General features: G+C 42.5%; 1 protein-coding gene across 15 annotated transcripts in view; it reads right to left on the bottom strand.

Moving 5' to 3' along the window:
• ARPP21 (cAMP regulated phosphoprotein 21) overlaps nucleotides 1–23,926 on the bottom strand; it is a 116,030-nt gene that overhangs the window by 57,249 nt on the left and 34,855 nt on the right. For 4 of the 15 annotated variants that reach the window (XM_075548930.1, XM_075548928.1, XM_075548927.1 and 1 more), the window contains 5 exons: nucleotides 18,877–19,106; nucleotides 11,742–11,975; nucleotides 3,382–3,566; nucleotides 2,044–2,148; nucleotides 670–930 (listed from right to left, as the gene is read on the bottom strand). In XM_075548930.1, coding sequence (XP_075405045.1) covers nucleotides 670–930; nucleotides 2,044–2,148; nucleotides 3,382–3,566; nucleotides 11,742–11,975; nucleotides 18,877–19,106 — 1,015 coding nt within the window. Of the gene's footprint in view, nucleotides 1–669; nucleotides 931–2,043; nucleotides 2,149–3,381; nucleotides 3,567–11,741; nucleotides 11,976–18,873; nucleotides 19,107–23,294; nucleotides 23,355–23,926 lie in introns of all 15 variants that reach the window. The other 11 variants (XM_075548925.1, XM_075548920.1, XM_075548923.1 and 8 more) reach the window with 8 other exon arrangements.

The following is a 23,926-nucleotide window of genomic DNA, read 5'->3' on the forward strand; positions in this document are numbered from 1 at the left end:
ATCAAGAGGGGCCAGACGGGCATGGCAGATTGACCTGCGACGTTCTGCATGGAAGACAGAAATCAACTCACCCAACCACTGCCCTGGAGCTAATTCGGACCCAAACTCACTGCAATAGACTGGATTCTAATTCCTAGCAACCCTATTTAGACAAAGTAGACCTGCTGCTCTGTGGGGTTTCCAGGACTGTAGGTCATTGCTGGAGCACCAGCCTCATCATTTCCCCACCAAGTAGCCAGTGGGTTCAACTTCTCGTCTTGTGGTTAGCAGCCTGACACGCAACTCATGATTGTTCCCATCACTCTCACCGCCGCTGCGTCAAAGCTGACTCCTAGCGATCCCCGTGGACAGAGACTGTGTGCGGGAGCAGAAAGTCCGGTCATTCCCCCGGGAGCTGCTGGTGGTGGTTTCTCCCTGCTGACCATGGGGATCCCAGCCAAACTCATAACTATGCCCCCAGGACTCCTTGAGACCCTAACTGGGGTTTCTGAGGCTGTCCGTCTTTATGGGAGCAGACAGCCTCATCTTTCTCCTTCAGAGCGGCTGGTGGGGTCAAAGCTAATTTTGAATTGAGCAGACCAAAGTGCACCCTAAGGACTTCTGTGTGGAGGTAAAAAGGCCCCACAGATCCGCTGCATGTCGCAGGTGTGAGGGGAAAGGCACACATACCTGTGCAGGTGGAGGCTGTTGCACAAATCCCTGTGGTGGGGGAGGGGGCTGGAGGACTTGTTGGGGGATGGGTGGTCCAGAGCCCGAGAAGCCCCCTGGTGGGAGCTGCTGGCCAGTGGAGGCGATGACATAGCTTGGTTGTTGGGCTGGTTGTGGCATGAGGGATGATGGGTAGACAGGACCTGAGGGGGGCTCAGGGGTCTCTCCTGAGGACTGTCGACTCAGGTTCATCTGACTGAACTGTGTTGCCACATCTTCTCTCTGCAAATCACAGAGACATGTGAGAAGGTCAGCAAGGTATTAGTCATGTGGATGGACATCAGGTAGCCACAGGCCACATGCTTGCAGTAATGAGAGGAGGAAGAAATACAATTTAGAAAATAAATAAATAAAGGAAAGCAATTCTCTGGCCAGTACAAGGAAAAAAAACCCCCAAAAAAACACCCTAAACTAAAAAAAACAAACCAGGTTTTAAACATCCTCAGGATCCTACATGGAAAGCAATTTGATCCAAATCTCCCACTTTCAATGGATGCGAATGGATTATTCTTTCCCTGGGAGCACAAGCTCTTCAGGCTGGTGCTGCAGAAGCGAACGTCTTCCCAGCAGCTTCTCTGCACCGTGTGCCTTCTGAAGAGAGGCACAAGCACCCGTACCCCTTGCCATTTGTGGGTGCTGCAGAAGGGAACGTCTTCCCAGCAGCTTCTCTCTGCACCGTGTGCCTTCTGAAGAGAGGCACAAGCACCCGTACCCCTTGCCATTTGTGGGTGCTGCAGAAGGGAACGTCTTCCCAGCAGCTTCTCTCTGCACAGTGTGCCTTCTGAAGAGAGGCAGAAGCACCCGTACCCCTTGCCATTTGTGGGTGCTGCAGAGAAAGATGGAGCTAGGCCTGGTGACACCGCCAAGCTGGCTGGTATTTAATTCCCTCATTAGAGAATATTTGTTCCCTGGCCTTGCCTGAAGTTAGGGTCTTTACTCAGTCTTTAAGCCGTTATGGAAAAGGACTCAATACATTCAGGGAGTGGGAAGCCAAAAGGGGGCTGTGGAGTGGCAGGAGTACAGACTTCAGGATATTTTCCAAACCCTTCCACCCAGTTCATGACTCTAACTCCAAGAGCATTCATTTCCTGCTTAACTGGTCGACTCCTGGAGGGGCACCCAACTGCAGGAGCACTAAACAGAGGGCAAACGAGAGAAAGGAAATCACCATTTTGCAGAGGTGGGCTGCAACGTTCAGGAATGAGACATTTATACACACCCCCATCACAGTCAGCACAGCATACCCACCCAGCGTCAGCCAGCCCTGTGCAAGAAAGTCGTACAACTAGAGCATATGTTCTCACAGGGACAAGCCATACACATGTAATACAGTACCACAGGGAAGTGCTGCGTTGGAGACACAGGCAGGAGATGCTGGGGAGGAAAAGAGACTGCTGGATATTGCACTGACTGAGAGGAAGCCTGCAGCCCCTGGACAGACTGGAGGAAAGAAAAAGCTGATCAGGTAACAGAAAGCACTGTTGCATCTCACAGAAAGGCTGTGTTATTTGAAGCACGCCACTGCCCCTCAAAGGTTCTCTTGGTTTAGTGGCTCTCTCTCCAGAGAGAGCCATCAGCCACCAAGTGAAATCAAGGTCAGGTGAACCAGAGCCAGTCAGCCTGCAGGGAAGGCTCATTTCTGCATCGTGAACACACACTGGCCTCTGCTGCTAGACAAGACAATGGTGGTGATTGAACAGCACATTGACTATAATTAATGTCACGAAATTGCACATGTAAAACATGTTGAAATGACAAAAAAATTTTGTTACATACGTATTACCATCATTTCAAAAAAGAAAAGAAGAAAAATGTGGTCATACTTTTGATGGCAGCAGTGGCAGATAGACTCTCGGGGTATAAAAATGTTTCTCAGGGACTAAGAATTAAGAAAAAACCAAACAAAAACAAAAACTTTCTAAAGTGATTCAGACTGGGCCACATTAGGTTTCTGGATTTTCTTTTTCTTTTTTCCCATACATAACCCAGGAAAGGAGCTCTGAGTGATGCCAAAGGCTCAGCACTCCACCCAAAAGTTAGTGGATGGACCTCACTGAGCATCTCCATGGGAGGTGGCCCCGGGCGATTTCCTCCTAGAAAGCCTTGAAAGCTCTAGGGAGTAGTTCTACTCTGAACATATGGAGTTGCCACAAGTGGGAATTAACTGGACACAAATAATAACACAATAACCAAGAAAAGAGTGTGGCTGTACGTTCCTCTACAAGGGCATATGAACAGCTGGGCAAGCCTTGCAGTTCACCATTCTTCCCACCAATAAAGACATCAATTCAGACCCAGAGGCATGAGCACTTGGATTGTGATGGGAATGGATGGCGAAGAGGATTCAAAAGAATGGATGCTATTTTGAGTTTAGCCTCAAGATAAAAGTTTCTTGATATGTACAACCAGCATTTATACTAACTAACAAATTAGTGATAACCCTTTCAGTGCGAGTCATAGGATTGGATATAGGTCTTCATCTGAACTTAAAGATTCAGATGAAATCCTATCAACAGGCAAACCAAGGATGCTAAGCTGTCAGCTGTCACTGACAAGGCATGAGTGGATGCAGCGACACCTGTAGGCAGTCTACCCTCTCCCAGGTGCACCACTGCTCTGAAGCATGCAGTCTTCCTCTTGGGGTGTGTCCTCGCCCTGTTTTCCCCTACTAACCTGAGTGACCAGTGGGCCCGCCATCTGCGCCTGTGGTGTTTGGACCTGCTGCTGCTGAGGCTGAGGAGAGGGCTGCTGCTGCGGGTGCTGAGGAGACTGCCCCACCATTGTGTTCCGCAGAGGCTGCTGGCTGGTGGGTGGGTTGTATATTGCAGGAGTTCCATCAGGATTCACAAACGGCTGGCCTGCAATGGGTTCAGAGGTCGATCTGGTTACCTCAGTCTTTTCTGTGGCATAGAGAACTGTGCTGAGAGGTATGCTACAGTACCAGGACAAGACAGGAAATGTGAGACACTGCAATCTATACCAACATGAGGAATCGACTGCTCGTTACACTAGATGACCATGGAAGCCCAGCAATTTGAGAAGTAGTATGTGCATCCACCACTTTAGGCAGACCTACTAAAGTTCAATGCATCCATGCACAGTGGCTCTCGGTCGGAAAGGCCTGTGGAGAATCAATCTTCACAAAGCCACATGTTTCCTTGCCCTGTACCTCACAGCCATCAGCTTGGTAGCACATGCCAAGAGATAACAGCTGCTTTCCCCTTACATAACTTTGACTGCACTCTGTTACAAATTATTTAGAGAAACAATTGTTTCCACTATCTTTTCACCAATTCAGAATCATTGCTACTTTCACAAATGTATACATACATTGAGACCATAACAAATCCATTCATTCTCTGCTTCAGATAGACACACTGAGGGGTAAAAAGGAATTTCGATTTTCAAGCTGATGCAAAATAAATATCATAGGTTCCTCTTATAAGAGCGAAACATTGACTTTTTACATAAAGATATGGTTTCACTGTTGTTACGGTGACCATTGATGACAGCATTGCGTTGTATTTGAGCAGTAGGATATATTCAGGGTAGAGCTTCTACTCTTGGATACTGTTTATCTTTGGAGTCCCATGGAGGCTCTGTGTGAAAGGGAGGAATCAGTTCCCAGTTATTCAGTAGAGAAAGCAACTTGACCAATGACTGCACTTCATTGTATATAAGTAACAGAGTATTGCTACAAAAGCCTGGAAGCTCTTGCTACGCAAAAAAGATAAACCTATTGTTTTTCTACATAGCGTCCATATAGGTCTATGTAATTCTAAAGCAGGTGTTTCTATTTTGCTAACACTTCCCCAAATAACTTTGTGCTTGTTAATTTACACCATTTCAAAAGGCAATTTGGGCATCTTTGAGGGAATCAGATTACATTCTCTCTAAATGGCCCTTGGATTTAGAGCACCAACATTTGTTTGATCAGAGTTATCTGGTGGGAGGGGACACATTTCCAAATCAAGGTCTTTGTGTAGGGCAACCCTGGCTACCCTCACAGAAGGTGTAGAGGAAATGTCATGGTAGAAAAGAAAAAGTCAATGGTGTCGTTTTCCTGGCCCCTTTTTGACCAGTGCGGTTTTCACTTTTCTTAAATCTTTATAATAAACTCCATGAAAGTCTTATGTTCTTGAGATAGATTTCTCAAAATGCCTCCTTTGGAATCCCAGAAAAACAGTCATCATAACCTTCTCTGTCTTGAATTTTGCTGGACCCTCATATCCCTTCCAAAGGCTGTGTTTCGATTGGGCCCTTTTTAGGGCACCTTAATGAGATTAAGATACATGTATTATGGAGGCAACTTGTCTGCAGTCATCTGCTGATCACAGAGACATGTTAAACATGTACCTCTTGGGGGCCATGCATGAACTCTACATGTAAGAACCTGAATCATAAGAGAAATGCTCTTTTTTACATCCCCCTGGTAGTTATACATCAGTAAGAAGACTCAGAAAGTGAAATGGGGCAATGTGGGGAGACAGGCTGATGCTGCAGGGCAGTCCTACAAAAGTCTCCCATGTAGAAAGTCATGTCGCTCACTTTAGATTAGGTAGGAAGTGTAATGGACTTGACCCAAGCCATGCTATTTTCAGTCATCTCATATTCATGCAAAAGTTGGACAATGAATGTGGAAGACTGGAGAAGAACAGATGCATTTGAATTGTGGTGCCGGTGAAGAATATTGAGGTACCATGGACTTCCAGAAGAAGCAACAAATCTGTCTTGGAAGAAGTACAGTCAGAAGGTCCCTGTAATGTGTGAGTCTCTGTCTCATATAATTTGGACACGTTGTCAGGAGAGACCAGTCCTCGGGGAAGCACATCATGCAGGTAAAGGGGAAGTGGAAGTAAACAGGAGGAAGGCCCTCCACAAGATTCATTGGCTCAGTGGCTCCAAAAGTGGGCACAGAGATTACAACAGTTGTGAGGATGGTAAAGGACCGAGCAATGTGTCCTGAATCAGAACCAGCTTGAGGGTGCCTAACAACAACAACAACAACAACAACAGAACACGGCAACCACAATACAATTCCTTATCATTACCAAGAGTTCATAGTCCACGGTGATGTCTGCATCTGCACTACAAACCCTGAAATTCTGCATACTCATGAACGCACAAAATCTGAGACGGTGCTGATAGCAGTTTCAAGAGCAGCCACAATGCGCCGAGACAAAAGCAACAAAAGCACCAGAGTGACACAGATCCCTAGAACAATGCCTCATTTTAATGTTTTTATTTTAAATGTTCATCATATTGTAGATGGATCTTTCCCTGTCTTTGTCATTTAACTTTAACCACGTTTTGTAGTTTTTGATTCTTTCTTTTGGCAAGTTTCTTATAGATTTAAATCCTGCAGCTCATCCATTTTTTTCTCTCTCTCCTAAGTGGCAATTTGTGGATGAATGAAAAGATGCTTACATTTTCAAAGTGCCATCGCACACAAATATACACACACATTGAAAAACAAAAATTAACTAGCTTTTCTATACTACTATTTACTTTTGATTGACCCCTGTGAGCAGTAAGAAGCTGTGAAAACCTGAGCATAATTAACAAGAAAAACAGAACTGCAAACTGTTCAGGCATCTGTTTTGATAAATTCTATATTCTCTGCTTGAAATATGATTCATATTCGGTGCACTAGAACAAAGAATGCTCTAAAATAAGGGCATGTGGAAATAAAGCCTAGAGAGATGTCAGGCTTTCTGCACACATAAAAAGGGTGTGAGTGACTGGTGTTTGTGTGTTTCGAAGAGAGATGGAAAGAAAGGACTGAGAGAAATGACAGAGTAAGTTGGATGTCTGGGAGAGCAAAAAACCGCTTCCGAAAAGAGCCAGGATAGGCGGCCATTGGTTTCCAAGTCAGGCACAGGCAGTCTTTCTATATTCTATGATTTCTTCCAATCAAGATGTCATTTCAACTGAATACAAGCAATTAGTTTGAATGACAGCTGCTGAAGTCCTAAAGGGAAAGAAAGAATTGAGCATCCCGGGTGTATTCAGCACGAAGAGGCATTCATGCCAGAAACTGCACCCGCATGCCCAGCAGGTACTGGCATGAGCACTGGCAGCGGATGACAGAGGTTAAGACAGGGTTCTGTGAGCTCAGAGCCCAGGCAGAGGAAACGATCAAGGGCAAAGCAGTTCTTCCTGAAAGCTTCCTTTAAAAAGTGAAGCAAGGAGTGCAAACATGAGATTTTCATTTCTTAGCCCTTGTTTTTGTCAGAGACAGTTGAATTGGTCCCCGACTGATGGTAACCCCATGCCTAAGAGAACAACATGTTTTTGGTTTCGGCCCTTCTCACGATCAGTTGTCATTTATACTGTTGTCATCCATAGGGGTTCATTGGCTAATTTTTGGAAGTAAAACAGTCTTTCTTCCTAGCATGCCTTAGTCTGAAAGCTCCACTGAGACGTGGTCAGCATCATAGCAACATGCAAGCTGCCATTGACAGATGAGTAGTGCTGGACATGAGATACACTGGTACAAAATCAAGCTCAGATCTCTCACACAAGTAAGAATTCTATCACCAAGCCACCAACATCCCTTTCAGCACACAAAACCAAACAGCCTGCCATTGAGTCGATTCCAACTCATAGTGACCCTCTAGGACTGGGGGAATCCTCCTGCGAAATGGCTGGTTGTTTTCAAGCAGTTGACCAACTGGATTGGAGTCCAAAGCGTAATCACGATGCCACCACGGTTCCTAATCCTTACAAGGTGATATGCAGATTACAAGAGAGCTGCTGGCTATGGGTAGAAATGACTTATGCCAGAGTCTGCAAACAAAAATGTATAGATAGTTTATACCATTTTCATCAGACACTGAACAAGATGAAATCAGTTGAGAGAAATACTCTAAACTCTTTAAAATATAGGGCTGCCATTTGGAAGTCTACCAGAGGGACTTGAAGATGAAGTTCCTGCAGGTGGAGTTCCCTTACATAACATGGTCACAAATTTGTGCGAGATGACAGTAAAGGGACACGAGTGAAGGAATGAATGCATGCGGGTGCAAATGCTCGCTGGTATCTCCAGATAGGACTGGGCTGAGCGAAAACAGCTCAATCAAGAACAGCTGTCTATGAAGATATTTGAAGGAGGCTGGATGAAAGACATCTGGATAAAGGTCAAATCCAAGATTCTGTGCTTGCCTTTACAAGAATGAAGCCACTGTGTAGAGAAAACTTGGAATAAAAACCCCTTTTGACAACTCATTGGCTTAGGTGTCTGAGAAGCATGGGGCATGGAGGAGGGGAGGCAATAGGGAAAATAGGGAATAAATAAATTTAAAACTAAATAGATAAATCAGGGTAGGGTGGGCGAGGGAGGGGATCAAGAGAAGCTGATATCAAGGATTTCAAGAAGACAGAAAATATTTTGAAACTGATGGTGGTAGTAATTATACAATACTGCTTGATATATTGATATGATTGAACTATGGAATGTAATGATATCTATAAGAGCTCCCAATAAAATGATTAATAATTTTTATAAAGGCAAGATAGTCATTTGTTACTGACCAGTGGAGATTTGTGGTTGTATGTGGGGCTGATTTCACTGTGCCAAATATTTAGTATTTAGCTCGGTTATTAGAAGTTCAAATTCACCAGCCATTCTGTAGCAGAAAGATGTGGTAGTTTGCATCTGTACATTTTAACCTTGTAAATCTTGTGGGGGAAGATCTACTCCATCCTATGGGGCTGCTATGAATTAGAATCAACTCAACTGTAGTGGATTGAAGAGCCAAGACAATTGGGCTAGTGAAAGATGCTTCGTTTTAATTTCATTTAGTAGATGCATGACTATCAGGCACCTTAATGTTTTCAAATCATTGCTTGTCTAATTCTTGCTTGAAAGATATATTTTATTAATCATAGTTTTAATCATGAGCCACATTCTAAGTATATAGGAGCAGGTGAAAGAACTGCTTTACTATAATAACAAAAAGAATAATATGTAGTACATATTATTTCAATAATATGTTGTACATATTATTTCAATAATATGTAATCATTGAGTGCCTACACGGTGCTTAAGAATTTGTTACACGATCAACTGAAATCCCAAAGACAAAGGCGCTTATTAATGTTCTAGTAATAGTGAAAGGCAACCAAGTGTAATTCACACAAGAAGCAAAAGAGTCACATGCTCTGGATTCTTAGTACTAAAGCATTTCTGCAGCCAGGTATTTTTGAAAGGGCGAAGGGAGAGGATTCCAGGAGTTCATAACAATGCCAGAAATTAGAAATTGAGTTCAAAGGAGACACATATCAGTCACAGCCATATGGGTAATGCAGACAAAGATAGATAGACAGACATACAAACCGATAGATATAAGTACAGATGTGTGTAATACCACAGATACATATATACATTTCATTTAGTATATATGTGTGCATCTATATGTTTATATTCTCTATATAAGTATATTTTATAACAATATAAAATATAATATGGGAGGAAAAATATAATAGTTTACTTTGCAGCCCATTTACACAACCAATGTGTACAATATATTAAAACACTTTCTTCTGGTCTAGAAATATTCGATTAACTAGGTTTTGTCAGAACAGCGAGCTTTCCAACACCATTTTGGATCCTTTTCCTTTTTGGGATCCATCCCAGCAGGATATTGTGAGAAAAGCTCTAAATGACTGGTCCAGTGAATAAGAATTAGGACTTGGCACCAGCTACCGTTCTTATTTCTTTTTCTATAAACAAGATTATTGATGATCACATACACACACACACGGACAACCTTGCTATCATTATAAATGATATTGCTAAATTTTACCTTAAACATTTTTTTAAAAATACGATAATTTTGTTTAAAGCACACCATTGAAAACAAATGCTTAGTATGCGCGCTTGTCTGCAAGCTCTCCATCTCGCTGAAGCCAACAGTCAGGTCATGCTTTGTCCCATGCTCAGAGTAATGAATACGATCCTGATCTTCTTTAATTTCCTTCTGGTGTGTACAACCACCTCATTCCTCCCCAACTCCCGCAAAAGAGATAAAAGCAAAACAATCGTCTCCTTAGAAGTATCTAATCTGAAGCTTTCAAATGGTTTCCAATAAAATGATTATGCCTTCTTTCCCCTCCAGCTTCCAGCATTTTCAAAACGTCTCAATCAAGTTCGCTGCCTTGAGAGGGTGCCATATGTTTGCATGAAAATGTAGCAATTATTCAAGTAATTATTGTACTATCATTCTCACGTGTTCTTCCTGAATGCCCTCATCACTAGGCACACTATATGAGAGAACTTTTAACGTTCGTGGAACACTGGAGTGAAAAGATGAAATTTCCCATGAACTCATTGGCACCAGCCACCCTTCTACCCCTCCATGTGAGAAAACTGAGTCAGATCACTCTTATGAGGTTTTCATCTGTTTTGAAATGTTCAGACTTTGCTAATTGAAGGAGGGGTCTGGAACGATCCACACCAAACCCTGGTTATATCCAGCCAATTCCATTTATACCCAATCACTTAAAACAAAGGCCTGGGGAGAAGTGATTAGTCAGCGGCAAGCCTCTGAAATCATATATATATATATATATATATATATATATATATATATATATATATATATATATATATATATATATATATATATATATATATCATGGTACTAGTATGATATCGTGCTACCTAAAACAATTTGGCTGAATGATTTTCTGTTGTGTGGGAGGTGTCCTGTGCACAGTAGGAGGTTTGCAATATCTCTGGCTTCTACCTGCCTTGGCAGAGAAGTGAAGCAAAGGAAAGGAGAAAGACCTGCCACAAGATGGATCGGCACAGTGGCTGTATGAATGGGCTCGAACAAAGAAACACATGCAAGGATGAGAGTGTATACATCTGTGCATACATCTGTGTATACATCTGTGCATACATCTGTGTGCCTGGGTGCAAACTCTTCCCCAACTGAGAAATGTTCACGATGAAATAGATGTTCTTCAGTCTGCTTGATGATGTTAGAATCTCAATGCTCTACTTTTCTTGGGAGAGAATCCGTGTGGGACTTAACTAATCTCAAAACAAACAACTGCTGGCCATAGATGAAGGACCTAAATGTACACACCAGAGCCATGAAAATCATAAATAGGAAAATTGGTACAAATCTAAGAGCTCAGTTGTGGGGCATACATGGAACCCCAAATATAATAAAGAAAGAATAAATACATAATGGAAGAAAAAATGGATCCCTGGAACCTATTACAATAAATAAACAAAACATTTATGCACATCAAAATACATGATCAAAACGGTAAAATGAGAGCCCATGGATGGAGGGCACTGCTTGTCTTAATATAGCTCAATGTTTAACCTGCATGTTACGTGAAACATTTGTCAATAAAATGATTTGAAAAGAGAACTAATTGCCATCTTTAAAAATATCACAGAATGACCAATTTTCAAAGCTCTGTTAAAATAAATTTACGCTCCAAATCCCTAAAACATAAAAATTTTATCACTGGCCTCTTTCTTATAGTTAGTCCATTAAGAATTGAGCCAAAATTGAAAGCCACAGAGCAGCTCCTATAATCCCCTTATTGAATCTGACTCCTAGAATCTACTACGTGTCTCAAGTGATAGCTTAAATTCCTGAAATCTTTTTGGATGCCAGCACACGTCTGATGTAATGCAGAGATCTAGTCTGTGGGGATAGGAAGACTCAATTCACACCTACCAGCCCTTTAGAGTAGCCTCTCTGACTTTAGGTCTTGGGAGGACCTAATAACCACGATAGTCAGGAAAGAGAACAGTTAGGCAAATAGGTACTACTGGGAATATCTATGTGAATGAGGAAATGTATGGATATGGACAAGGACATCTGGAAAGATGAAATTGGAAATAGACCTAGAACTAGAAAGATCTACAAATCTCTATAGACAAATAACTGCTCTCCCTAAACAAGCATTGCTCTCTCCTACTCAGAATTTCTCAGCCATCCTGCTGGTGAATTAATTACTTCAAACAATTATGCCCTTGCCAAAACATAGGTAGTACCCTCACTAACCTGTGTGTGGATTGAGAAGGATGCTTCCGGGCGGGATCCCCGTTGCAGCTTCCAGTGGAAGGAGAATGTAACCGGTGCTGGTGGGCGCCACCTGCCCTGCCATTCCATTCTCAGGATAGGGCACACAGCCCGCGGCACTGGCTGCCACACCGGCGACCAGGTTTGCACTTTGGAGAGGTGGATGGGTGCGAGACAAAGATCCCGAGGAGCCTGTGCTGCTGGAAGACTCAGAACCTGGCAGAGATACAAGTCATCAAATCATTTAGCACGTTGAAAGGAGGAGAGAAAGCACAGCTTCTGATCTGCATGCTGATGTTTCCAAGACTCATCTCTCAGGGACTTGAAATGCAGGCCACAGGGCTACATGAATGACTATCCCTTTCGAATTCAGACTCCCATCTTATTGAAATTTCTGTTTTTTGAGATGTATCACCTTTTTATGGGGGGGGGGGGGAGAAGGGCTAGGGCCGAGCACTTTCTCAGTCTTCTCACCTGCCACTGGGGTAATACATTGGGAAAGGGTACCCTACGTCTGTGAACTCAGTGCCTGAAAAGTCCCATCTTCCCAAATAATTAATGCCAGGGGAATGTCTTACTGAGCCTGGACAATGGGAGCAAAGAGACTGAGATGGCAGTTGAAGAGACAGTAGTTTAAAGAGACGCCACAGGCAGGTCATTTTCATGGGTCCAAAATATTCAGAAAGCAGAAGTGTGAAGGCTCCTGGTTAATTTTTCATCTTTTCCTGAACGTGTCAGTAGAAGTACTGAATCACCCATACTGGGAACATAACTTTGCTGAGTGAACTAACTTCAAAATGCAGCCAGAAGCAGCATCGGTCAGGAGAACATACAAAACAGCAAAGGTCAAGAAGACATGGTCCAAGGCAGGACTCTAACTGTCTAACACTCTGGCCAACGGCCACATTAGAGCACTCCAAAAATGAAAGATGTAAGAAATCAAATAGAGAACCCAGCACCCACTATAGGACAAATATATGGCCAAAACCAGACCAAAATCCATTGTCTTTGAGCGATTCCAACACATAGCAACCCTACCAGACACAGTAGAACTGCTCCAAAGGTTTCTAAGGCTTTAATCTGGCACACAAATCTGTCCTGAAAGGAATACAGGTAGAATGAGAGTGGCAATACCAAGAGGGTGGAGGGAGGGTGGGGTAGAGCAGGGAACTGATTACAAGGATCTACATATAAGCCCCTCCCTAGGGCACGGACAACAGAAAAGTGGGTGAAGGGAGACGTCAGACAGTGTAAGATATGACAAAATGATAGTTTATAAATTATCAAGGGTTCATGGAGCAGGGAGCGGGAAGGGCGGAGAATGAGGAGCTGATGCCAGGGTCTTAAGTGGAGAGCAAATGTTTGAGAATGATGAGGGCAATGAATGTACAGATGTGCTTGACACAATTGATGGATGTATGGATTGTGATAAGAGTTGTATGAGCTCCCAATAAAATGATTAAAAAAGAAGAAGAAGAAGTGAGGGTGATGGGATAACATATCATGGACTAAGGACCTCTTATCAAGAGGGCCCAGTTCCTGAAGGAAGACATCACCCTTGGTAAGGCAGAGGATTACCCAATTAAAGAGGATTATAAAGAGTGAGCTGGCTGCCACAAGGGCCCAAACATAACAGCAATTGTATGGATGGCCAGTGCCTGGGTGGTGTTTCAGCCTGCTGCACATACAAGAGTCAGTGTGTTGAAGCTGGCCCAAAACCACCTAACAAGAAGAAGCTTTGCAAAAGCAGAGTTCCACACCTTCCTTCGGGGTTCAAACAAGTGACCCATTGGTTAGCAGCCTAATACGTTAACTACTGTACTAAATATATGGTAGGTGTTATCATCATTATTAACATCATGCATTTATATCCTTGAGATACTGCACTGTATTTTGCATAGATGCAGAACTATTATTAATATAGTTAATAGGTGGGGGGGGGCTCTTGATAATAATGAACCATTCTTCAGATGACACAGAATTGAGAAATCATGGGGATGGGAGTGGGTTGTGCACCTCACAAATATACACATCGCTGATAGAGTGTGTAGGTGCTTGAAAGGATGCATGTAGCCTTAGTCCATTCCCATCTCTCTGAACTTTGGACACTGAGAACCACCTTGCCTTGCTCCACATCACAGTACTCGCCACCCTTCACTGCAGTCAAAGCCAAGGACCTTAACTATGGTGGCTTAGTGAAGTGCTCATTAATCCGGACATCTGAGCAAAAGCAAAGCAGCCAAAATTTCTATATTCATAAGTTCAACTAATAGTGAATTTGGATGCTATCATACCTATGTCATAAGAATAAGAGATTTATTAAATTCGTAACATACAGCTATTAATCTGTATCATAAAAATAGTTTCTTGTATCACTCAAGGTCAAAACATATGAACACCAATGAACATGTTCTTCAAGATTTAGAAATGCACTCTGTCAACTAAATCTTAGGTCTTTTTAACAGTGGGATATCAAATACAGCATGCAACTCCAGACAGCAGGATAGGATAATTTTGAGGAGGAGAACAGTGATATTAATTGCATATTGGCAGATGTAAGGACCTGCATGAACACCATTAGAGCTATGTACTATAACTATCTCACAGAGAGGGAAGCTGAAGAATAGGGGTCAGATCCTGTCAATTGCCTCCGAGAGCTAGGTAATGGCACAGCTTGGATTTGATGAAGCTAGCCCAAGCTTTAACTACCACCTCGTATGACCTCCCCAAAAGCATCTTTATATATCTTTACATGTCAGGGTCTTCCACAAGGGTTCTCAGCTGGCATCGCCTCTTCTTTCCCCGTGATTTGATTATTGGTGGTGAGAACATCATGGGTTCGTTCAGGGTGTTCCACAGAAATGGTTCAGAATGCTCATGGGGTCGGAGAAATTATGAGGGGGGACAATCCAGGCTGTAAGAGAAGACTGAAAGTGGTCTTCCTGCTAAGAAGAGTCTTTAATCCATGTTGCTGACCTGCTCTCAGGTCACAGTGCTAATGCACACTGTCGTGTGTGTTTGGGATTTGGAATGTATAGTTGATGCTGCACCCAACTTGGACTTCAGTGCAGAATGAGCAATGACGACATGACCGTAATGATTCAATGGAACCTCTTGTCTCCTGGCATTTAGCCAACCTACCAACTACCATCCAATCAATGATGCATAACAGTGCTATAGGACAGAATATAACGCTCCCCAGGGTTTCTGAGGCTGCAAATCTTTACAGAAGGGAAAGAGCTCATCCTTCTTTCATGGAGCAGTTATCGAGTGGAACCGCTTCTCTGTGGGTAGTAGCTCAAAGCCTAACTAGCCCACGATGCCAACAGGGCTCCTTCCAGGAACGTAAGGCCCTGCAAAAGCAGCGGTTGCACACGTGCCCAGCATCTTCCAAATCAGGATTCAGGGTCTGAGAGCATTTCGAGATTGCAAGGACGAAGCGCGAATCCAGCACGCACTGGTGCAGCTCTGAGGATAAGGAGGAGCAAAGGGTGGGGGGAGGCTGCAGGCGAACGAGGAAGGCAACAACAACGTAACGACAGTAAACATGACACTTCCTCTAGAAAGTGAAACGCTAGACCACTAACGTAATCCAAATGAGTCGAACGAGCATCGTGTTACTCTAAAAACAGTTGTTCTCAAAAGGGTGACCACCAGACCAGTGGCATCGCGCTGGTCAGAAGCACAACTTCCCTGGCACCATCGCCGCTGGTCTCAGAGCTCTTGGAACAAAACCCCGCGGTTGGGTTTGGACCCGGAGCTTGTCAACATCCCTCGGTGTAAATTTAATGGAAGGTAACCTTGAGAACCCTGCTCTGAAAACCGAGCAGGGATGGGGAGGTGAGAGCAGAAAAGCCCTCTTGAATTTGTTATATGTTTTTTCAGTCTATGGACTTCCAGAGACAATGAGCAGAGTAAGGGTTCTTTGGGGGTCCTGTTGGGGTGGGGGGGCCAGTAAACGGGAGCTGATAGCAAAGAGTTCAAGGAGGAGAGAATGTTTGAAAACCGCTTGCAGTAGGAATTGTACACAATTGCTTGATGTGATTGAACTGGAGAATGGTAATATCTCCTTATGCGCTCCAAATAAAATGGTTTGTTGGGGGGAGGAAAACACTATGGAGTTTGGCTAGAATGAGAAACCATCGTTCAGTGTATTCTTATTTCTTAACTGTATTATCTACCAGAAAACAGCTGCAAATGAGGTAGAAATATCGTTCGAATGGTGCTCCTGGAGAGGATCGAGTAGCAGCATCTCACGCTGCTGAGCATGCTGGGAAGCCCTTAGGTGACCATCACTACGCTCAGAGAGGGGGATAAAGGGAGGGGAAAACCCAGACCAAGAATCTGCTTTTATGTTCAGCTGTCAGTAACATGACTTTCCAAAATGTAGGAAAATATGTTCCCAACACAGTAAACCTTGTATTTATGCATGTAAAGAAAGAACCTAGGCTATTAGAAGACCAGAATAGGAACTTCAATGTCACCAATCCAGACCTGGTTTCTGAAAGGTCAATAAAGGAAATAAAACAAAGCGTGGAACACCCGTGTGGACAATGAGGTGCAAGCTGGGAAACAGCCTGCTTTGGAGCTGGCAGCACAACTCACGGCTGAGCTTTCTAAAAGCATCTTGGGAAATTGTAAGTTTGTTTTGACATCCTAGCTTGATCTCCTGAACACACAAAAATGTTTCCTTTTCCTGCCTGCACCTTGACAAGCTTGCAAATGGAGACACTTCGATTAAAGGAAGAATGGGGGGAAAGTCAGAAGCATTTACAATTTCTAATCGTTCTTTAAAGAACATAGCATTTAGCATTCTTGAAGTGTTTCACATATTTCCAAAGAACTTTCCTTTGGAAATGATTGGCGGTTGGTGTATAGAAAATGACGATTAATTTAAACATCTTAAGAGCTCTTTTGGTGTGCTGGAATTTTTAAGTGCATCATTTAAGGTACTTGGTCCCAGAATTTTAAAGAGATTTAAAACTATTTAACCTTTTTCACTTTATAAGAGCTCAAGTGCTCCACAGTGGATTTCCTTGACTTCAGTTGCTGCAATAGTGGAAGAGAAGAGAAATTAATTAGAGAACAATCAAGAATTCACCAATTGGTGGTGGTGTAATAAAGATTACAGGAGGGCAGCGTGAGCCCACCAGAACCTTTCTAAGAATCAGGATATGTTCATATATATTATTGTGTATATGTATATATGTCAAGGAACAACGCATATGAGGGATAATTTATAAGCTCCTTTGAACGTGGTGTGCAGTTGTGTATGTGTATAACATGTGTAATAGAGCACTATTAATCTTTTGGCTATGTAGGAAAACATGAGACAATTTCTTAAGAACCATTAATGACCGATAAAATTATGCTAAACTATCAGCATAATACACCCAGTATTTACGGAATCTCCCCCTGATCCTGAACATGATGCTTGGTTAGGACAATTCACAGTTGAGGTCAGTCCTTGCTAAATTCTAGCTGTCATTTTTCATTTATCAATCTCATCCTTGCTTTAGCCTCCATTCACCTGTTACCCTGTCCCCATAATTATACCACCTAAACCAGTATATCCTGAAACTAGGCCGTGCCACGGAATCAGAACTCCTAACTCCGTTTAGGGTCATGGACCCCAATCTTCTTGCAGAGAAAACAAAGCAATTTTCTGTCAAAGCACAAAACCCGTGTGAAAGGCAGACCATGGGCACTGCAGACACTTCCGAGAGCAGGAAAATGAGGCTGCACCCTGTCAACGACTCAGGAAACCCAGGTGGTCCCACTGGGTTTTATCATCTCCCACATGTCTCACTGTCTGAATGTAACTCATAACCAGCCCCCGCAGGGGCCCTCTCACCTTCACTGAAGTTGATTTGGTGTTTTAATCCTAACTACTTGAACACAATGCTGACGCATCCTTAGGAGAGCGAACAAAGAAATAACGCACATGAGGGGTGATTTGCAAGTTTCTTTGAGCATGGTAGTATGTATGCTTCCCTTGGGTTAAAGTTGTTTTAGGTGGATGGTTCTCCTAGGTCTCACTTTATCCCTGCCTTTCCCAAAACTATCTACGTAAACTCAAAACGCTACTTCAAAGTACCATGCTTTATTCAGGAACCAAGCCATAGTATATCAATGGCCTCACATGCATGCGAAAGTTGGACATTGAATAAGGAAGACCAAAGAAGACAGATGTGTTTGCATTTCGGTGCTCTAGCAGAAGATGGAAAGTCCCATGCACTGCCCTCAAAACAACACATCTGTCTTAGAAGAACAATAGCCAGAATGTTCCTTAGTGACAAGGATGGTGAGACTCCATACAGGTGTCGGGAGAGATGGGTTCCTAGAGAAGGGTCTGATGCTTGGTGAAGTACAGAGGCAACGGAAAGAGGAAGGTCAATCCACATAACGGATTGACAAAGTGGTTACAACACTGGGTTCAAGCGTGGGGACAATGGCGAAGGGGCACAGGATGAGGCCCTGGTTCTTTCTGTTGTACCCGGGGCCACTATGAGTTGGATCTGGGTCAATGGCACCAAACAACGACGACGACAGTACTATAGAACTGAGACACTTATGCAGCAGCGTTCCCATGTGTTAGATTGTCTCACTGTCGTCTTTGAAACAACACTGCCCTGAATTCTGGGACTATTTCCATTTCTCAGACAAGAAAGACACAAAAACCTAAAGGTGAAAGAAGTTTCTAAGATCATACTAACATTGTGCTTTGCAGGAGTCCAAGCCAAGTATATAATACTTACTTTATAAGTGATTTTAATTCCTACATTATATCACCGAATTAAAAAAAATAGCACTTGACATGCATTCCATGTCAGGGCAATCATGTTCACATACGTGTCTAATTTAAGCAGAGGTGGGTTAGCATAACATTTTATTAAAACTACATTTTATAATGAAGGAAACAGCATTAGCTTAACTCGGGTACATGAGTAGTAGGAGGGAAGGATGGCATTGAAATCCCATCTTCTGAGCTCTCAGGTCCCCCTGCCATTAATATCGCCACCATTCGTCAACACGTAGACCCAGGGAACAGTGATCGTATGGCTTGGGTAGAATCCAGAAGATACCACAGGACACAAATCCATTTAGTCATAACTACCTGCTTTGGACAGTTTCCCGGTACTCCTGGTACTGGATGTGCTGTCTCCTCTGGTCAGCACTGTGATGCCACCGAAACTCGCTGTCTTGGTCATGGCTGGTTTCAGATTGCGGTTGGAACTGTCAGAGTCGGTGCTGCTCCAGGCCCTTTGGTGGTCTGGCCACCTGAGTTCATTCTCTGAGCTGCTCTGTCGACTCCCAGATGTTCTTCCTGAGCCATCTCTGTTGCCCCTGAAGCATGACCACGAGAAAGACGCACGGGGACAATGTTACATGGCACGAGCAGTACGGGTACCAAGCAGGCCCCGTTGTGGACCCTTCTTGCAACTCATTCGGTGACAGCTTTTACACCTTGCAAATAATGCCACAAGCAAATCAGTGATGTGCGGACAGAACATCTCACACAACCCCCCAGGTCACAAACAGAAAAACCAAACCTAGAAAGGTCAGGTGGTCTCTCTGCCAGTGCAGGAAAAACAATGAGGCGGGAAAAAGCTATAGAAGATAAACGGGAACTTCTCTCAAGAGAAAGAGAGCAGGGTAAGTCTTCTGGAACCAAGTGAGCCATGAATGAATGTCTGGGAAGAAAAATGGTATCAGATGTTTGTAAAAGCAACTCCCCCTGAAGAAGAGTTTTAGTTTTCCTGCAACATTCAGTAATTGAGCTCCCTAGAATAGATGTATGTCCAGTCAGAGAAAAGCGACCAATGAATGGAATTTCCAACTTCCTGACATGTCTAATGTTGGCTGTCATGGAGTCTATTGCATCCCATAGTGACCCTACGTGTGCAGAGCAGAAGTAGAGTCTATGCGGTGTAGCTGTGTCGGCAGCAATCTGTTAGACCTTACTCCTAAGGTACCTCTGGGAGGGTGGGAAAAGCCAACCTTTTAGTTACTAGTCCAGCATCCAACCACCTGCCCCACCATAGCCTATACACACATTGCCAGGCATGGGCACCAGCCAATAATGATCCCCGGTGAAGTCTCCAGGGCACTACTGTAAATCCCCAAGGAGAAGAGGACCTCATATTTCCCCCTCAGAGCTGCTGGTTTGGTTTATACCCCATCCTTGTGATTAGCTGTCCAGTGCTTATGACAGACAGAACATCACCAGGGTTTCATGGATAAATATATAAGGATGTAAAAAAAAAAACCAAGCCCACTGCCATTGAGTCAATCTGACTCACAATTAATCTGCACAGGGATTCAGCAGCTGTCAATATGTATGGGAGCAGAAAGCCTCTTCTACTGGTGGGTTTGAACCACTGACCTTGTCGTTAACAGTCTAACACTTTCCAAACAGTGCTACCAGGGCGTAAAAATGTACAAAAGCCATTGTAAAAATTGCTTCAACATCACAGAAACTTTTATTAAACAAAAATAACAAAAGGCAAATCTATTGTTTCTTGACGTATTTTCCTTCTAGGTCTAGCCGCTTTTGAAGTGTATCTCTACCCAATAAATTTTATCAACTACCCCAATAATCCTTTTATTTCATTCACATCAAAATAATCACTTTGGCATTGTCACGGGCTTCAACATTGTCTCCCTTTGAAATGTTCTTCAAGATTGGGGAACACAAAGGAGTCTCACGGGGCAGGATTAGCAGTTATGGGGTAAAGATTCCTAACAACATTCTCATAGGATAGCCCGTGCTAGTCTCAGAGAGTGTAGCTTTCCTGGAGACTTTTCTGATCACTGCAGGCTTCAATTTTCTTAAAACTTCATTATAATGAGTCCCCATGATCCCTTGTCTTTGGAGAAGCATTAACAAGATAAGCCATAAACTTCTGATTTCTCTGCCTTTAATTTAACTGATCTAGCAGATCCTTTCAAAAACCAGTTTTTGTGGTACATTTTTAAAGGGACTCAAGTCCAAATACATTACCAAGAGAAGCTGTCAGCAGCCAGCTACAGAGACAGGTTTAAATATGTTTCATTTTAAAAATGAACCCCTGGATGTAGGAACTAGAAATTTAATAGCAATGCCTTTTTAGTTACTATCATATGTGTATATGACATGACTAGAAATGTCTAAATATATATTTCCCTGTCTGAATTCAACAAGACTTAGGTAGATAACACAGAAATCAGTTATTACCCTGTTAACCTCTGGTGAGAATTTTGCCAGTGAATTTAACCTTCAGGGGCAGAGGAAAGAGTCTTTTATCCTTTTACATAGAACAATCCTGTGATAGTAGCAAAACAATACTGTAAACACTAAAGTGACATGAACCTGTCCAAGGGGATTAAGAGGAATAAAAATCATCCGGAGGTAAAAACAAAACAAAACACAGAATTCGAACAGAAAGAGTGAATGTATCGTAAGAGGTCCAGAATCATAAGTGAATTTTGAAAGCTCCTACGTTTTGCTAATAAGTGTGCAAAATTGCTCACATTTTATAAAGTAAATTGATGAAATTTACATTTCCATTGGTTTCTAATCTGCTTTAAAAGTAACCTTATTGGTACTTTCAGTGTCTCCCCCGCCTCTCCCCATCCCCTCCTGCAGGCACAGGTGGAAATAAAGCATCACTAAAGTGCATTAAGCGCTTCATGGATTATAAATAAGTAGCCTGGAACTGTGGAGTCAATTCATATTCATGGGGTCACATGTGTTACAAAGTATAGATGCTGCAAAGAGTTTCTTGGCTATAATCTTTATGAAAGTAGGCCTCTGGGCCTTTCATTCATGGTGCTATGGAGGGGGTTTAAACCACAAACTGTTAGGTTTATTAATCAAGCAGAATTCATTTGCATGACCAGGGGTTTCATATGTAAAGGAGATGTAAACCATGGGCAATAGAAATGCTTCTAATTTCCTATGAGTCAATGATGTGCTGTATCAGAGTCTTCATCTGAAGCTCACAGATGTGATCAGTCCCTTTGCGAGTAAACAACCTATTCGAGACCACAAAGGCCTGTCAAGGTGTTCCAAGGATGCCCACCAACGAACTTCACACAAGGTACCCAGAAAGCTTTAGGTTTTACTTGTATTTTATGTACTAAACATCGTTCATTTCTGGTCAACTACAGATGATAAGTAAGCCCCTAAGCCAATAATAATGAACTATCTCATCTGTTCTGAGGAGTGTTGAAGGTGCAAGGAGGGTGGAACAGGGAAATCACCACTCAAAGAACACTTTTGAGGGAAACATTGGATAAAAGTACTCAATACCCTGCTGCCCTCCAAGCATGTTTTCTTCCAGAAACTCCCTGTTTGCAGCACTTTGACAAAGGCTGGTTTTAGGTACGATGGGCACATTGACACAGAAACCAAAGCACTGTGCATACGAAGTACCAGGTTCCCATGACTGGCTAGGATGCTGGTTCTTAAACTTCTTTATAGTTCAAGAAAACCATAGGTAGCTCATGGAAAACTGACCAGGGAAAGAATAATCTGTTCATGGGAGTGGAACTCACTCAATCTCTAGTTTCAACTTTATTTTTCTCATGTAAATGAATTATTTTTTTATAATGTCTCACCCTTTTAAATAGATGTAATTATTATTTAACAACTGTGAATGTACCCGGGAAGTGATAATTTAGAGAAAGTCTATGATATTTATTTTAGGGAAATATTGGCTAAAAGATGGTGTGCCTTACCCTCAGCATACGGGGAAGTATAACTGGGAGGATATCCATGGGGATGATCCTTGTTCTCATTACTCTGCTTCAATTTTCCCTGTACCTGTGAATGTCCCACCTCTGTGGGAGGAAGCCAAACTTCCTTTAAATGCCAGCAGGGCTGAGGGTTTTTGTTTTTGTGTTTCCTGTAAAGGCGGTGGTCATCACTACTCATAGGGGAGATCTAGGCCACTGTTTATATTTGCCATCATTGCAAACCCTACTGCCAAACTTAAGCTATATACAAAATCCTGTCCTTTTAGCCTACGCAGACTTGAATCTAGCTACATCATTATAATTCAAAGGAACCCCATGTCTACTTTAGGAATAAAATCAATTCATGATTTAAAAAAGCAAAGCAAACAAATCAATTACACTGGTTGAAATATTTGATGGTTACTAGTTTCTATTAACATCAACCATCCAAATAGTCATCGTTGACTTCTATTCTAGAGTTAGGACTGTACTGTACATGCAATTGTAACCTGCCAGAGGAGTGCCATTCACCCAATGAATTGATTTTGCAAGTATTAAATCAGCTAGCCCTTGAGGATAAACAGCAAAACCAAGGAAAGATCCTAGCTAACAAAACGTACTCAAACACATGGATTCCCAGTGCCATCTCTCACACTGTTCAATAGACCCTCACACTACCCATGTGACACCCTTTACAAAAGCCAAATATAGTTTAATTTTATGAACAAAAATAGCTTTCACTGATACACTTATATTTAACATTGACTCTGCAACATAATCTGAAAACACAGTTTAAAAAAAATAAACCATACCAACCGAAAGAGCTGTCTTTTCTTATAGGTCTCATTGCATATGTTACTGTCTTCCAAGTGCCTACTGGAAATGAAAAACATGATTTTTATGATACAAAATCTAAGGGTAGCAAATGCCCCTATTTTACATGGGTACGTATTCTACGTCAGCACACCTTTCTTGTAAACCAGAACCAATACAATGTCATTTAGTTGTATGATGTTAAATTTCACCATAATAAATGAATGTAACATGGCTTTAGCTACTGTAGGATTAAGATTTCTACCCCGTGATTAAGGCACGGTTCTATAGAAGGAAGGGAGGAAGGGTAGAAGATTTAAATACAGGGTGTAGAGGAGGAGAAGGGAGTAAAAGATGCTGATGTAGTAGATATAATAGATATCTCATTCAATTCGTGAGCTGTTGGGGTGATTATATAACAGCTATTCACTCTTTCTTGGGCATAACTGAAATACTAGCATTCAGGGAAAGTTATCCAAGAAATACTTTGATTTCTAGAGCGGAGCCAATCAATTAAATTGTTGCTCATTGGGACCATCAATATTCACAGATACAACATAAATGTGACCAACTAGTATACTGTTCAATATAATACAATTTGGATATAAGGGGCACTAATTAGTTCTTTTGTTTGC

Source organism: Tenrec ecaudatus, chromosome 4 (assembly GCF_050624435.1).
Source record: "Tenrec ecaudatus isolate mTenEca1 chromosome 4, mTenEca1.hap1, whole genome shotgun sequence".
Taxonomy (NCBI): Eukaryota; Metazoa; Chordata; class Mammalia; order Afrosoricida; family Tenrecidae; genus Tenrec; species Tenrec ecaudatus.